General features: G+C 40.6%; 1 protein-coding gene across 1 annotated transcript in view; it reads right to left on the bottom strand.

Moving 5' to 3' along the window:
* Positions 1–16517, bottom strand: part of LOC121383699 (focadhesin-like) — a 578322-nt gene that overhangs the window by 291577 nt on the left and 270228 nt on the right. The window contains exon 4 of the mRNA XM_041513796.1: positions 12519–12673. Coding sequence (XP_041369730.1) covers positions 12519–12673 — 155 coding nt within the window. The remainder of the gene's footprint in view (positions 1–12518; positions 12674–16517) is intronic.

Below are 16517 nucleotides of genomic sequence, written 5' to 3'. Positions count from 1 at the left end.
GTGTTTATGAATTGTTCTAGAATAAACAAACCTTAGCTTACAGAATTAATGTTTTGTTACTGTAATTAAATGGGCAAGAAAAAGTAAAGTTTGTTTTATTTAACGACACCACTAGAGCACATTGATTTTTTATCTTATCATCGGCTATTGGATTCAAACATATGGTCATTCTGACACTGTTTTTAAGAGGAAACCCGCTGTCGCCACATAGCCTACTCTTTTACAACAGGCAGCAAGGGATCTTTTATTTGCGCTTCCCACAGGCAGGACAGCACAAACCATGGCCTTTGCTGAACCAGTTATGGATCACTGGTCAGTGCAAGTGGTTTACACCTTGCGGAGCACTCACTCAGGGTTTGGAGTTGGTATCTGGATTAAAAATCCCATGCATCGACTGGGATCCGAACCCAGTACCTACCAGCCTGTAGACCGATGGCCTAACCACGATGCCACCAAGGCCAGATAGGCAAGAACATTACTACCAATTTATATTCAACAATGACACCTTCACAACAAATTTTTTTTAAAAACAAAATGTTTAAATTATAAAACATTTAATATACCCAAGATTGTACTTCAAGTATGTTGAATGTCAGTTGTAAACTCATTCCTTTCCTTTCCTCTGATACTGGTGTAGTGGCCATGTACAATAAACAAGATAACGTTGACAAATAAAAAAGAAAGAAAGAAATGTTTTATTTAACGACGCACTCAACACATTTTATTTACGGTTATATGGTGTCAGACATATGGTTGAGGACCACACAGATTTTGAGAGGAAACCCGCTGTCGCCACTGCATGGGCTACTCTTCCAATTAGCAGGAAGGGATCTTTTATTTGCGCTTCCCATAGGCAGGATAGCACAAACCATGGCCTTTGTTGAACCAGTTATGGATCACTGGTCAGTGCAAGTGGTTTACACCTACCCATTGAGCCTTGTGGAGCACTCACTCAGGGTTTGGAGTCGGCATCTGGATTAAAAACCCCATGCCTCGACTGGGATCCGAACACAGTACCTACCAGCCTGTAGACCAATGGCCTGCCACGACGACACCGAGGCCGGTTTGACAAATAAGTGATGACTATACAACTGAAGTTCAAGCACCTTAGCTAAGCTGAACATGGAACTCAGCTGTGTGGACTACACATGTACCTGTATGTTGAAGGATTCCTAATGGCTGTATTCTGCATGTCCAGAACCGGGGTTCAAGGTCAGTGTGAAACAAAAAATTCACTGGTCACTCGTAATCTACTCCTATTACCAATTAGCAGAAAAAGACATCTAAATATTTTTTCCCCAGACAGGACATATCATGGCCTCTGACACCCTAGTTTGAGAACAATAATGTTGACAAGCAAGTTGAACTATACTGACATCCAAAAGAAATGATACTAATACTCTGATGAGAAAGAAAGAAAGAAAGAAATGTTTTATTTAATGACGCAAACCCGCTGTTGCCACTACATGGGCTACTCTTATACGACAGGCAGCAAGGGATCTTTTATTTGTGCTGCCCACAGGTAGGATAGCACAAACCATGGCCTTTGTTGAACCAGTTATGGATCACTGGTCGGTGTAAGTGGTTTACACCTACCCATTGAGCCTTGTGGAGCATTACTCAGGGTTTGGAGTCGGTATCTGGATTAAAAATCCCATGCATCGACTGGGATCCGAACCCAGTATCTACCAGCCTGTAGACCGATGGCCTGCCACGACGCCACCGAGGCTGGTAATACTCTGACGAGAGACTACTGACGAAAAACCAAAACATGTTGCATGTTTAAAACCTATATATTCATGAGAGTGGTGCTTTGGCATGTTGGAAACAAAATTTCATTCCATGAAAGCAGAAATGTATTTAACCACCATTTTATTTCCGTTATTAAAAGTATAAAGGAAATAAAATAAAGTTTTGTTGGTATAGGTTTTTTTAATGTCAGCATATCCTCATTTAATCGAAAACTGTACGACTAAGAGGAAATGGCTGGTGCGCATGCTCAGTCATGTCAGGCTATCAATTTAACAACATTAATGTTTACCGTATTTACCGTATTGTTCAATTTAGAAATAAAATGTATGAAAAGGTAAGTACATACTCATATGTTATCTCTGTTTCATCAAGAATTGCACCAGGTGGTAAAAAAACGTCATTTTAAAAGCATTATCGAAAACCGTACTATGACATTATCAACGTTGCCACGCCGTTAGCAACAAAACAAAATTGGCTTTTCCCGCGAAAACAGTCACGTGATCTGAAAGTGGAAGTGACCAGTCATTACTCAATCGGCAGTGCTAGCAGACGTGTTTGGTTGTGTGGATTCCGTCGTGCACCTGTTGTTGCTGTTTAGGAATACATTTGCATTGCATTCAGTAAGATTCCAGGGCACAAATTAACTGTAATAATAAGTTTCATTGTGCATAAAACGTATTCTTACTCTTTTTTTTTTTTTCGCATTTAAAAGGAAATTTGTTTTACTTCCTTAACAAGAAGTTGTTGTCGTGTCAACGATCAAACATGCACAGACATTACAAAATACCAGGAAGTAAAATAATACTGTTTTCGATTTCGTACGGTTTTCGATAATTGGCGATATATTCACTTTACACAAACCCACAAACATGATGACTTGAAACCCAAAGGAATGGGGAGGAACTGATCAACCATTGTGACAATATCAGTAGACATACTAGTATGTACATTAGATAATAGTATTCTCTACTAGCCAATCAGAATTAACACAAGCCAATTATTGCTTATTATCCTGTGACAAATTGATCTTTTTTATATATATGATTCGATTATATACATCATATGACAAATCCACTATCCCTCAATCCCAACTAGTGAACTTTTGAAAATTATTATCGCTATCACTATAACATATAGGGCACTATAGCTGTCTGGACTAGTAGAAATTATCACCACTATCACTATAACATATAGGGCACTATAGCTGTCTGGACTAGTAAAAATTATCACTATAACATATAGGGCACTATAGCTGTTTGGGCTAGTGGAAATTATCATCACTATCACTATAACATATAGGGCACTGTAGCTGTCTGGACAAGTAGAAATTATCACTATAACATATATGGCACTATAGCTGTCTGGGCTAGTGGAAATTATCATCACTATCACTATAACATATAGGGCACTATAGCTGTCTGGGCTATTGGAAATTATTATCACTATCACTATAACATATAGGGCACTATAGCTGTCTGGACCAGTAGAAATTATCATCACTAACACTATAACATATAGGGCACTATAGCTGTCTGGACTAGTAGAAATTATCACTATAACATATAGGGCACTATAGCTGTCTGGGCTAGTGGAAATTATCATCACTATCACTATAACATATAGGGCACTATAGCTGTCTGGACTAGTAGAAATTATCATCACTATCACATATAGGGCACTATAGCTGTCTGGGCTAGTGGAAATTATCATCACTATCACTATAACATATACAGCAATATAGCTGTCTCAACTAGTGGAAATTATCATCTCTATCACTATAATATATAGGCAATATAGCTGTATGTGCTAGTGGAAATTATCATCACTATCACTATAACATATACGGCACTATAGCTGTCTGGGCTAGTGGAAATTATCATCACTATAACATATAGGGCACTATAGCGGTCTGGGCTAGTGGAAATTATCATCACTATCACTATAACATATAGGGCAATATAGCTGTCTGGACTAGTGGAAATTATCATCTCTATCACTATAGCATATAGGACACTATAGCTGTCTGGACTAGTGGAAATTATCATCTCTATCACTATAGCATATAGGGCACTATAGCTGTCTGGACTAGTGGAAAGTATCATCTCTATCACTATAGCATATAGGGCACTATAGCTGTCTGGACTAGTGGAAAGTATCATCTCTATCACTATAACATATAGGGCACTATAGCTGTCTGGACTAGTGGAAAGTATCATCTCTATCACTATAGCATATAGGGCACTATAGCTGTCTGGACTAGTGGAAAGTATCATCTCTATCACTATAGCATATAGGGCACTATAGCTGTCTGGACTAGTGGAAATTATCATCTCTATCACTATAGCATATAGGGCACTATAGCTGTTTGGACTAGTGAAATTAACACCTCTATCACTATAGCATATAGGGCACTATAGCTGTTTGGACTAGTGGAAATTAACACCTCTATCACTATAGCATATAGGACACTATAGCATATAGGGCACTATAGCTGTGTGGGCTAGTGGAAATTATCATCTCTATCACTATAGCATATAGGGCACTATAGCTGTCTGGACTAGTGGAAATTATCATCTCTATCACTATAGCATATAGGGCACTATAGCTGTCTGGACTAGTGGAAATTATCATCTCTATCACTATAGCATATAGGGCACTATAGCTGTCTGGACTAGTGGAAATTATCATCTCTATCACTATAGCATATAGGGCACTATAGCTGTTTGGACTAGTGAAATTAACACCTCTATCACTATAGCATATAGGGCACTATAGCTGTTTGGACTAGTGGAAATTAACACCTCTATCACTATAGCATATAGGACACTATAGCATATAGGGCACTATAGCTGTGTGGGCTAGTGGAAATTATCATCTCTATCACTATAGCATATAGGGCACTATAGCTGTCTGGACTAGTGGAAATTAACACCTCTATCACTATAGCATATAGGGCACTATAACTGTCTGGACTAGTGGAAATTATCATCTCTATCACTATAACATATAGGGCACTATACATGTAGCTGTTTGGACTAGTGGAAATTATCATCTCTATCACTATAACATACAGGGCACTGGCCAACGTTTCTGTACGGGCTAGTGACTTTCTCAAACGTCTGTCGAACACTGGGTATGCTAGCACACATACAATGGAATACAGTGATAATCCCTCTGTTAAAACAATTTACTTCACAGCTATTCTAAATTAAATCACTAGATTCTCTATCTATTTTTAATAACTGTTCTTTACGCTTAATTGTATTTGTTACACATCTTGTGCAACAGCCACAACATGTTAATCATACAGAGTTGAACAAATACCTCTGAACATTTGCTATGTTCCACAGGGAGATTTGCTATGTTCCATAAGAGACTAAATATAGGGAAAGCATTGAAAATATTTTATTTCAATTTAAATCTTCATAATTAAAAATAAAATAAAAAGGAAAAACATTATACACACCCACCCACAAAAAACATACAAAATAAGTGTATTCCAGGCATAAAATTTGGCACGTATGATTTTGTCATTCGTCTGTCAGTTATGCAAAACCAATATCGACATAAACAACGGATCGTTCGTGCAAAAACTATAATCGCTCGTCAGAAAATGTAAATTGACGTATTTTGGCTAATATAACTATTTTTGGAATAAAATAATAAGAGAACGGGCCTAGCATTGCAGGTGTGAGAAAAAAACAATGTATCCATTTGAACTCGACATCGCGGTCAATTACAAAGTCGGCACTGTCATTAGAAGTGTCATTAACATTTAGTAACATAGTCGCACGTTCCCTTTGATTATTTCGCTACGTGCGGAAAACAATACGCCATTTGGAAATTAAAGTGGTTTATGAGTATTTATTAAACGTGACATCATCTTAGCCCGGCATTTAATTATAGACTTGTAAAATGTCAGGACCTAATGCAAAAAAATGCCAAAAGGACACCGTTAGTGAGATAACTTTTAAAAAATGGTGGTTTTTCGACGATTTCACAGTTAATTATGCTGTATTCATAACGTCTGGCACTTTGGTACATTACACTAAAACTGAGCTCATAAAAGGAACAGTGGTTTAAGATACATTGTTGATATATATATATTTTTTTAAAGGTATGTTATAAATACAGAACCTCACATACGTTATTTTCACTTCATATTTATTGCACACATTTATTGTGAGCAAGAACATACCACTTGACCGCTACGCAGTCTCATGGTAAATATTCTTGCACACAATAAACTCGTGAAATAAATAGGAAGCGAAAAAAACGTATGTGAAGTTCTGTATATTTATTTACTTTTTGGCACCTGTGTGGTTACGTTGAAAATATATGCATTAATTCTGAAACATGTATTGTAATGAAAACAAGTACAACCCTTACTAAATCAATTTATTAAAATATAACATACACAGCAAAGAAAATAGTACGTTTAATAAGGGGCTTTAAAATAATGAAGTGGAAATTAGAACATGATGAAACACTGAGTTGCAGCATCGATTGGATCGATCAAGGATTTGTAGAACTTTGGGTCTTTCCGTTCAGAAATCCCCGTTTCGTTCAGACTATTGTTTGGTGCCAACAAGTACTTCCCTGTAACAGAACCGATGGGGTAGTGTGCTGAAATGTAAATGGCAGCTTTCAAGTTAGTCCGAGCATACCAAATACATGTAATAATAATAATTTAGTATTTATGATAAGAATTTGGAGAAAAGCTACGAAAATCGCCCATCTTAGATTCTCATTTGATAACCGTTGCCGGTTAACCATTTCATTTGTATCTGAACTACTGGAGAAAATCGTTCGTGCAAACACTAAAACCACATGAACGACATATCATTTGTCTGAAAAAAATTCAAATTTTATGCCCTGTGCATTCCTGCATGTATGCTTAAAGACAGAAAGAAAGTTCAGCTAGGCCCTGTGCTTATAATATACTTTGGTGTCTAGACTCAAGTGTTTAACAACACCATACTCGTGCAGTTTGTATTGCAATGGCATGATGTTACAAATCAGACCTTGTTAGTCTTGAGTTTAGATTCTAAAATGTGTGGGACGTAGCACAGTGGTAAAGTACTCTCTTGATGCATGGTCAGTTTGGGATTGATCCCTGTCGGTGGACCCATTGGGCTATTTCTGTTTCCAGCCAGTGCACCATGACTGGTATTTCAAAGACTGTGGTATGTGCTATCCTGTTTGTGGGACGGTGCATGAAAAAGATCCCTTGCCACTAATGAAAAAATGTAGCAAGTTTCCTCTCTAAGACCATGTGTCAAAATTACCAAACGTTTTACATTCAATAGCCGATGATTAATAAATCAATGTGCTCTAGTGGTGTTGTTAAATGATACAAACATTTAAACAAAACAAACTTTTAGATTGTAAATGTTTTACAAGTACAGGGTCAGAAAGTAAGCAACAGTATGGGAATTCTTGGAACATAATAATACATGCATATGTATACCGAACCCACAACTGGCAGAACTTGTACCTGGAAAAAGATTACTAAAGCCATACTATGTTATCAGAGCAAATGTAATTAAATTTCGAGAACTGTTCAACTGTAAACGTGTCAGCATCCTTAAAAAACTTATTAATATTATAAATAACCACTTGACCTCCTGAAAACCCATTTTATATAGTTTAAACTTACTTATTTGTTTGTTATAAACACTTGTCACTTAACGTATGCGTGTATATGTATATATAATTTATATAATGTGCTCCTCTGATGCCACCGGATGGTGGCTTTGAGTGAAATAAAGTTCTGTTCTGTTCTGTTCTGTAAACACTACAGTCCACAAGGCCAAGCATCTGCACCAGGGCATAAACACATCATTTGAGCCTTATAAACCTAATACTAGTGATAGTAATGTATTTTGGTGGAACACAGCAAACACTGTCAGAAACTAAATCAGAAATCAAAGTTTACCCATGTAGCTCATGCATCACCCTTAATGCCAGCCATCCACTGATAACGTAACAGATCAGTTATGTTTGAAAGGATCCTATCCCTTCAGATTATTAATTTTGTAAATATTTTACATGTGTGCAATTTTAATCAATATTTTCTACACAAACATATAAAATAGAAGTTTATTTAACAGTTACTTAATTTTTTTTATGTATAATGGATTAAGTTGTAGTATGCACTCGGAAGTTTAGATTCATCAAAATAACTAACTCATCCCTACTGAGCTTGTGAAATATTTTTCACAAATCTACACCTTCTCATACATTCTCCACTATATAATGGTGGGTGGAGCGGCAGGATGACAAAGATAAAAATAAAATCATCCTTGTACTATGAGGACACAAGACATGCTGTATATCAGCTGTATATTGGCTGTATATCGGCTGTATATCGGCTGTATATTGGCTGTATGTCGGCTGTATATCAACTGTATATTGGATTATATCAGCTGTATATTGACTGTATATTGACTGTATATCAGCTGTATATCAGCTGTATATCAACTGTATATTGGCTTATATCAGCTGTATATCACAGTATCAGCTAAATACCAGCTGTATACCGGCTGTATATCAGCTGTATACCGGCTGTATATAAGCTGTATATTGCAGTATCAGCTGAATATTGGCTGTATATCAGGTGTATATTGCAGTATTAACTGAATATCAGCTGTATATCAGCTGTATATTGGCTGTATCAACTGAATATCAGCTGAATATCAGCTGTCTATTGGCTGGCAGTTGGAGGAGACCTCAAATAGCTGTAGCTGTAACTGTGAGAGATGAGTTTGATTGATGTGACGATAATCAGGTCTAACAGCTCGTGTTCATTACACGTGATGTGGGAAACAGTCACACCACACCAGTCTAGGTCTCGATGTGCACAAAGTCAGTCTGAGAAAAAAAACACTGCATGCTGAACTATATTGGATTTTTGGATTTAAGATGAATCAGTTATAAGATGTCTGCCTGTCTTTTGTTCCATACAATGCATCTCTGTGGGTCATTCTGTGTGTTAAAAGTTAAAGATTGTTTTGTGTAACGACACCATTAGAGCACATTGATTTGTTAATCATCGGCTATTGGATGTCAAATACTTGGTACGTAGAGAGGAAACCTACTACATTTTTCCATTAGCAGCAAGAGATCTTTTATATGCACCATCTCACAGACAGGATAGCACCAGTCATGGTGCACTGGCTGGAACAAGAAATGGGGATCGATCCCAGATAAGTGGGTCAACTGAAAAGGATTAATACCAGACTGGGCTGTCTGTGTGTGTCACTGTCTATGTGTGTCACTGTCTGTGTGTGTCACTGTCTGTGTGTGTCACTGTGTGTGAGTGTCACTGTGTGTGTGTGTGTGTCACTGTCTGTGTGTGTCACTGTCTGTGTGTGCCACTGTCTGTGTGTGTCACTGTGTGTGTGTGTCACTGTGTGTGTCACTGTGTGTGTGTCACTGTCTGTGCGTGTGTGTGTCACTGTCTGTGTGTGTCACTGTCTGTTTGTGTCACTGTATGTGTGTCACTGTCTGTGTGTGTCACTGTCTGTGTGTGTCACTGTCTCTATGTGTCACTGTCTGTGTGTGTTGCTGTCTGTTGGTGTCACTGTCCGTGTGTGTCACTGTTTGTGTGTGTTGCTGTCTGTTGGTGTCACTGTGTGTGTCACTGTCTGTGTGTCACTGTCTGTGTGTGTCACTGTGCCACTGTCTGTTGGTGTTAATGTCTGTGTGTGTCATTGTGTTACTGTCTGTGTGTGTCACTGTATGTGTGTGTCACTGTCTGTGTGTGACATTGTGTTACTGTCTGTGTGTGTCACTGTCTCTGTGTATAACTGTCTGTGTGTGTCATTGTCTGTGTGTCAGTGACTGTGTGTGTCGCTGTCACTGTATGTGTGTATTGCTGTCTGCATATGTCACTGTCTGTTGGTGTCGCTGTCTGTATGTGTCATTGTCTGTGTGTGTCACTGTCTGTGTGTGTCACTGTGCCACTGTCTGTTGGTATCACTGTCTGTGTGTGTCACTGTCTCTGTGTGTTGCTGTCTGTTGGTGTCACTATATGTGTGTCACTGTCTGTGTGTGTCACTGTCTGTTGGTGTCACTATATGTGTGTCACTGTCTGTGTGTGTCACTGTCTGCGTGTGTCACTGCCTGTGTGTGTCATTGTCTGTGTGTGTCACTGTATGTTGGTGTCACTCTCTGTGTGTGCCATTATGTCACTGTCTGTGTGTCACTGTCTGTCACTGTGCCACTGTCTGTCACTGTGCCACTGTCTGTGTGTGTCACTGTCTGTGTGTCACTGTCTGTGTGTGTCACTGTCTGTGTGTGTCACTATCTGTATGTGTCACTGTCTGTGTGTGTTGCTGTCTGTTGGTGTCACTGTCCATGTGTGTCACTGTTTGTGTGTGTTTGCTGTCTGTTGGTGTCACTGTCTGTGTATGTCATTGTCTGTGTGTGTCACTGTGCCACTGTCTGTTGGTGTCAATGTCTGTGTGTGTCATTGTGTTACTGTCTGTGTTTGTCACTGTCTGTGTGTGTCACTGTCTGTGTGTGTCATTGCGTTACTGTCTCTGTGTGTCACTGTCTGTGTGTGTCATTGTCTGTGTGTCAGTGACTGTGTGTGTCACTGTCTGTGTGTGTCACTGTCTCTGTGTATCACTGTCTGTGTGTGTCATTGTCTGTGTGTCAGTGACTGTGTGTGTTGCTGTCACTGTATGTGTGTGTTGCTGTCTGTGTGTGTCACTGTCTGTTGGTGTCGCTGTCTGTATGTGTCATTGTCTGTGTGTGTCACTGTCTGTGTGTGTCACTGTGCCACTGTCTGTTGGTATCACTGTCTGTGTGTGTCACTGTCTCTGTGTGTTGCTGTCTGTTGGTGTCACTATATGTGTGTCACTGTCTGTGTGTGTCACTGTCTGTATGTGTCACTGTCTGTGTGTGTCACTGCCTGTGTGTGTCATTGTCTGTGTGTCACTGTCTGTTGGTGTCACTCTGTGTGTGCCATCGTGTCACTGTCTGTGTGTGTCACTGTGTGTGTCAACGTCTGTCACTGTGCCACTGTATGTCACTGTGCCACTGTCTGTGTGTGTCACTATGTTACTGTCTGTGTGTATCACTGTCTGTGTGTGTCACTGTCTGTGTGTGTCACAGTATCTGTGTATCACTGTATGTGTGTGTCACTGTCTGTGTGTGTTACTGTCACTGTATGTGTGTGTTGCTGTCTGTGTGTCACTGTCTGTGTGTCACTGTCTGTGTGTGTTGCTATGTGTGTCACTGTCTGTGTGTGTCACTGTCTGTGTGGGTTACTGTCTGTGGGGGTACTGTCTGTGTGTGTCACTGTCTATTTGTGTCGCTGTCTGTGTGTGTATCACTGTCACTGTATGTGTGTGTCACTGTCTGTGTGTGTTACTGTCACTGTATGTGTGTGTTGCTGTCTGTGTGTGTCACTGTCTGTGTGTGTTGCTGTCACTGTATGTGTGTGTTGCTGTCTGTGTGTGTCACTGTCTGTGTGTCACTGTCTGTGTGTGTTGCTATGTGTGTCACTGTCTGTGTGTGTCACTGTCTGTGTGGGTTACTGTCTGTGGGGGTACTTTCTGTGTGTGTCACTGTCTATTTGTGTCGCTGTCTGTGTGTGTATCACTGTCACTGTATGTGTGTGTCACTGTCTGTGTGGGTTACTGTCTGTGTATGTCACTGTCTATTTGTGTCATTGTCTGTGTGCGTGTGTCACTGTGTCACTGTCTGTGTGTGTCACTGTGTGTGTCATTGTCCATCACTGTGTCATTGTCCGTCACTGTGTCACTGTCTGTGTATACACTGTCTGTGTGTGTCACTGTATGTGTGTGTCACTGTCTGTGTGTGTCGCTGTCTGTGTGTATCATTGTCTGTGTATGTCACTGTCTGTGTCACTGTCTGTCTGTGTGTGTTGCTGTTTGTGTGTGTTGCTGTCTGTGTGTGTTGCTGTGTCACTGCCTGTGTTTGTCACTGTCTGTGTGTGTTGCTGTGTCACTGTCTATGTGTATCGCTGTCTGTGTGTTACTGTGTCACTGTTTGTATGTGTTGCTGTCTGTGTGTGTTACTGTGTCACTGTCTGTGTGTCGCTGTGTCTGTGTGTGTTGCTGTGTCACTGTTTGTGTGTGTCACTGTATGTGTGTCACTGTCTATGTCACTGTCTATGAATGTCGTTGTCTCTGTGTGTCACTGTCTGTGTGTGTCACTGTCTGTATGTGTTGTGTTTGTGTGTGTCACTGTCTGCATGTGTTGTGTCTGTGAGTGTTGCTGTCTGTGTGTGTCACTGTCTGTGTGTGTCACTGTCTGTATGTGTCGCTGCCTGTGTGTGTCACTGTCTGTGTGTCACTGTCTGTATGTGTTGCATCTGTGAGTGTCGCTGTTTCTGTGTGTCGCTGTCTGTACAAGCATGTATGTATGTCTATTGATTCATTCATCCATTTGTTCATCCATCCATCACACCATCCATTTGTTCATCAATTCAGGTCAAGTCAAAGGGTTTTATGTGCACATTCAGAACAAGCTGTTGTAGTGCACGCCTGTCATGGACTATGTGTTGACTTCCACGGGCACGTCCGTTTAGGACAGGAATTAGTTTGGGGAGGGGGGAGTGGGGGTAGGGGTGAGAGGGGGTCACCCACACAGACATGTGCAAGGGAGGACAGACAAGCAGCTGACCAGGGTCGGTAGTGGGTGTGGGATTTGTCTATCTATACAGTTATGTTCTTTATGCCAGAATTCACTATACATGTGGATGTAACATGCTCAAGAACACATTGAAGTACCTAGCAGTAGGAACCAGGTTGAGAAGTCCGTTCAGTATAAACGTGAAGTCTGCTAGATTCAAGCTCACCAACTTCACCAGAGCTTGACAGCTTGATGGTGCTGTCACCTGGTCACCATGGCTACACAACTCCCACAGCTGTTTTAATTCAGGAATCTGAAATTTACAAAGTGAATAGAATCATGATCTCCTAAAATGAACATTTTAAATGAACACATGGGAAATGAAAAAATGACAGGGAGATGAAGAGTAATGCTGCTGAATGCAACAACAAAAATAACATGATTTACACAGTGATGTATGGTTGGACCTTGGTAAACTGTAAGCATGAAAATACAGTGAACCCCTAAAAAACAGACCCTCATTGGAAGAAAGAAATGTTTTATTTAATGACGCACTCAACACATTTTATTTATGGATATATATATGGCATCAGACATATGATTAAGGACCACGCAAATATTGAAAGAGGAAACCCGCTGTTGCCGCTTCATGGGATATACTCTTTTCGATTAGCAGCAATGGATCTTTGATATGCACCATCCCACAGACAGGGCAGTACATACCATGGCCTTTGATATACCAGTCGTGGTGCACTGGCTGGGACAAGAAATAGCCCAATGAGCCCACCGATGCAGATCGATCCCAGACCGACCACGCATCGAGCGAGTGCTTTACTACTGGGCTATGTCCCACCCCTAGACCCTCAATGAACCCCTCAAAACAAGGACCTTAGTGAACCCCTCAAAACAAGGACCTCAGTGAACCCCTCAAAACAAGGACCTCAGTGAACCCCTCAAAACAAGGACCTCAGTGAACCCCTCAAAACCTGGCCCTCAGTGAACCCCTCAAAACAAGGACCTTAGTGAACCCCTCAAAACAAGGACCTTAGTTTACCCCTCAAAACAAGGACCTCAGTGAACCCTTCAAAACCTGGCCCTCAGTGAACCCCTCAAAACAAGGACCTTAGTGAACCCCTCAAAACAAGGACCTCAGTGAACCCCTCAAAACAAGGACCTCAGTGAACCCCCTCAAAACAAGGACCTCAGTGAACCCCTCAAAACAAGGACCTCAGTGAACCCCTCAAAACCGGGCCCTTAGTGAACCCCTCAAAACAAGGACCTTAGTGAACCCCTCAAAACAAGGACCTCAGTGAACCCCTCAAAACAAGGACCTCAGTGAACTCCTCAAAACCGGGCCCTCAGTGAACCCCTCAAAACCGGGCCCTCAGTGAACCCCTCAAAACCAGGACCTCAGTGAACCCCTCAAAACAAGGACCTCAGTGAACCCCCTCAAAACAAGGACCTCAGTGAACCCCTCAAAACAAGGACCTTAGTGAACCCCTCAAAACAAGGACCTCAGTGAACCCCCTCAAAACAAGGACCTTAGTGAACCCCTCAAAACAAGGACCTCAGTGAACCCCCTCAAAACAAGGACCTCAGTGAACCCCCTCAAAACAAGGACCTTAGTGAACCCCTCAAAAGAAGGACCTCAGTGAACCCCTCAAAACAAGGACCTCAGTGAACCCCTCAAAACCAGGCCCTCAGTGAACCCCTCAAAACCGGGCCCTCAGTGAACCCCTCAAAACAAGGACCTCAGTGAACCCCTCAAAACAAGGACCTCAGTGAACCCCCTCAAAACAAGGACCTCAGTAATACAACCCCTCAAAACAAGGACCTTAGTGAACCCCTCAAAAGAAGGACCTCAGTGAACCCCTCAAAACAAGGACCTCAGTGAACCCCTCAAAACCAGGCCCTCAGTGAACCCCTCAAAACCGGGCCCTCAGTGAACCCCTCAAAACAAGGACCTCAGTGAACCCCTCAAAACAAGGACCTCAGTGAACCCCTCAAAACAAGGACCTCAGTGAACCACTCAAAACCGGGCCCTCAGTGAACTCCTCAAAACAAGGACCTCAGTGAACCCCTCAAAACAAGGACCTTAGTGAACCCCTCAAAACCAGGCCCTCAGTGAACCCCTCAAAACCGGGCCCTCAGCAAACCCCTCAAAACCGGGCCCTCAGCAAACCCCTCAAAACAACCCCTTAGTTACAGTGTGGACCAAAAAACGGTTGACAATTAATGAGCTAGACCCTTGACGACATCGATGAGAGGAAAACGGAAGAAACTACCAAGCAGCATGGATGAATTTAGCAATTCAACTGACGAAGAATTGTGTCCAGCTGGTGCTAATGACATCAAACAGTGTCAGTTTGAACCACTTATCAAAGACTTTGTCCCTAATCTGGAAATGTTGTCTTAGAAGAAAATTTGGATGAATCAACTGCCGACAAATTTTTTATGACTTTGTTAATGTAAACTGAAGCAAATGGACCTAATCAGAAAAACCCCACACAAAATGTCATAATATTTCATCATAAATCTTGTTCAGCATAGATGTCAACATGACATGTCAGTGGATATTCCAGAGGTCAATTTCGCAAATTTGTAAAAAAGTTAAATATACAGGGCCATATAGCTAGGATTTTTTGTGTGTTTGAGGGGGGCGGAAGAGCAACTGAGTAGTTAATAGTCTAAAACTCCTTAAACAGTTAAGAAGAGAATTTTCTTTAAGTGTCTATGATTTTTTTCTGGGGGGGGAGAAACTGCCCCCTTGCCCCCCCCCTTTTCCGCTAGCTACGGCCCTGATATACTATTTTAACAAAAAACTAAAATTAGTACAATTTTCTTTGTTATCTTAACTAGTTATCCTTCAAGTTTTAATGTGTTTGGTTAAACCGTGTATTTTTAATTATTAAGAAGATGTGTTACCTGTTTGCCGAAACTGTCAGGCTGGGCACAGAAACACAGAAATGTTGGAAAATATTATAAACTAATATGACCTATTGACAATATCATTATGTAATCTTTGTATTTATTAATATAAAATACATCAGGCCCGTAGGAACTGGGGAGGGGCAGGCCTAGAGGCATTTTCTCCATCCCACACTTGAGGATGAAAATGTATGTTTTAAATTTTAACTACTCTACATAAATAAAGATGATATAAAGATGAAAATCTACTTTGAATCCCTCACTAGAGATGTATCCCCCACACTCACACACACTTCAAATATCGTTCCTACAGGCCTATACAAATGTAGATAATATGTAGAGGCTGAGGTTAGGAGCCAGTTCCTTTTATCTTTAGGATTTTGTAATCATGAAAGAAAGAAATGTTTTATTTAATGACGCACTCAACACATTTTATTTACGGTTATATAGCGTCAGACATATGGTTAAGGACCACATAGATTTTGAGAGGAAACCCGCTATCGCCACTACATGGGCTACTCTTTCCGATTAGCAGCAAGGGATCTTTTATTTGCGCTTCCCACAGGCAGAATTGCACAAACCATGGCCTTTGTTGAACCAGTTATGGATCACTGGTCGGTGCAAGTGGTTTACACCTACCCATTGAGCCTTGCGGAGCACTCACTCAGGGTTTGGAGTCGGTATCTGGATTAAAAATCCCATGCCTTGACTGGGATCCGAACCCAGTACCTACCAGCCTGTAGACCAATGGCCTAACCACGACACCACCGAGGCCAGTAATTACAATATAGCCAGTGTTGTTTTATTTAATCATTCATGGAGGAAGAAGGAAGTTGTGGTGAAAATATATTACAGATAAAACAAAAACAAAATAATATATGATGCTTATTCCAAGTGGTAACTATTGATAATTTTGCTTTAAATTGCTAGATGCCAAAAGTGATTAATTATATTATTTTATGGTAACAGTCAAAACTTAGATGACCAATTGTTTCAACCTCTGCCAAAGGTAGCAGGCTTTCTGCCAGAAAATAGTTTGAGGGTACGTAATGGGTGGTTATGGGTTTGAATTTTTTTTTTTATTGGACATTTTATTTCATGCACTTTTACAAATTTTAAACAGCAATTCTCTTACTATAATCTATCTAAAAATTAAAACAAAATATATCCATTAATTTCTGAGATTTTTGAGTACATACATGTAATTTTATCCTCCGTACCCTCTGACA

The sequence above is a fragment of the Gigantopelta aegis genome, chromosome 2 (assembly GCF_016097555.1).
Source record: "Gigantopelta aegis isolate Gae_Host chromosome 2, Gae_host_genome, whole genome shotgun sequence".
NCBI classification, from domain to species: Eukaryota; Metazoa; Mollusca; class Gastropoda; order Neomphalida; family Peltospiridae; genus Gigantopelta; species Gigantopelta aegis.
The sequence above is the reverse complement of the archived record's forward strand: the minus strand, read 5'-3'. Positions and strand labels throughout refer to the sequence as shown.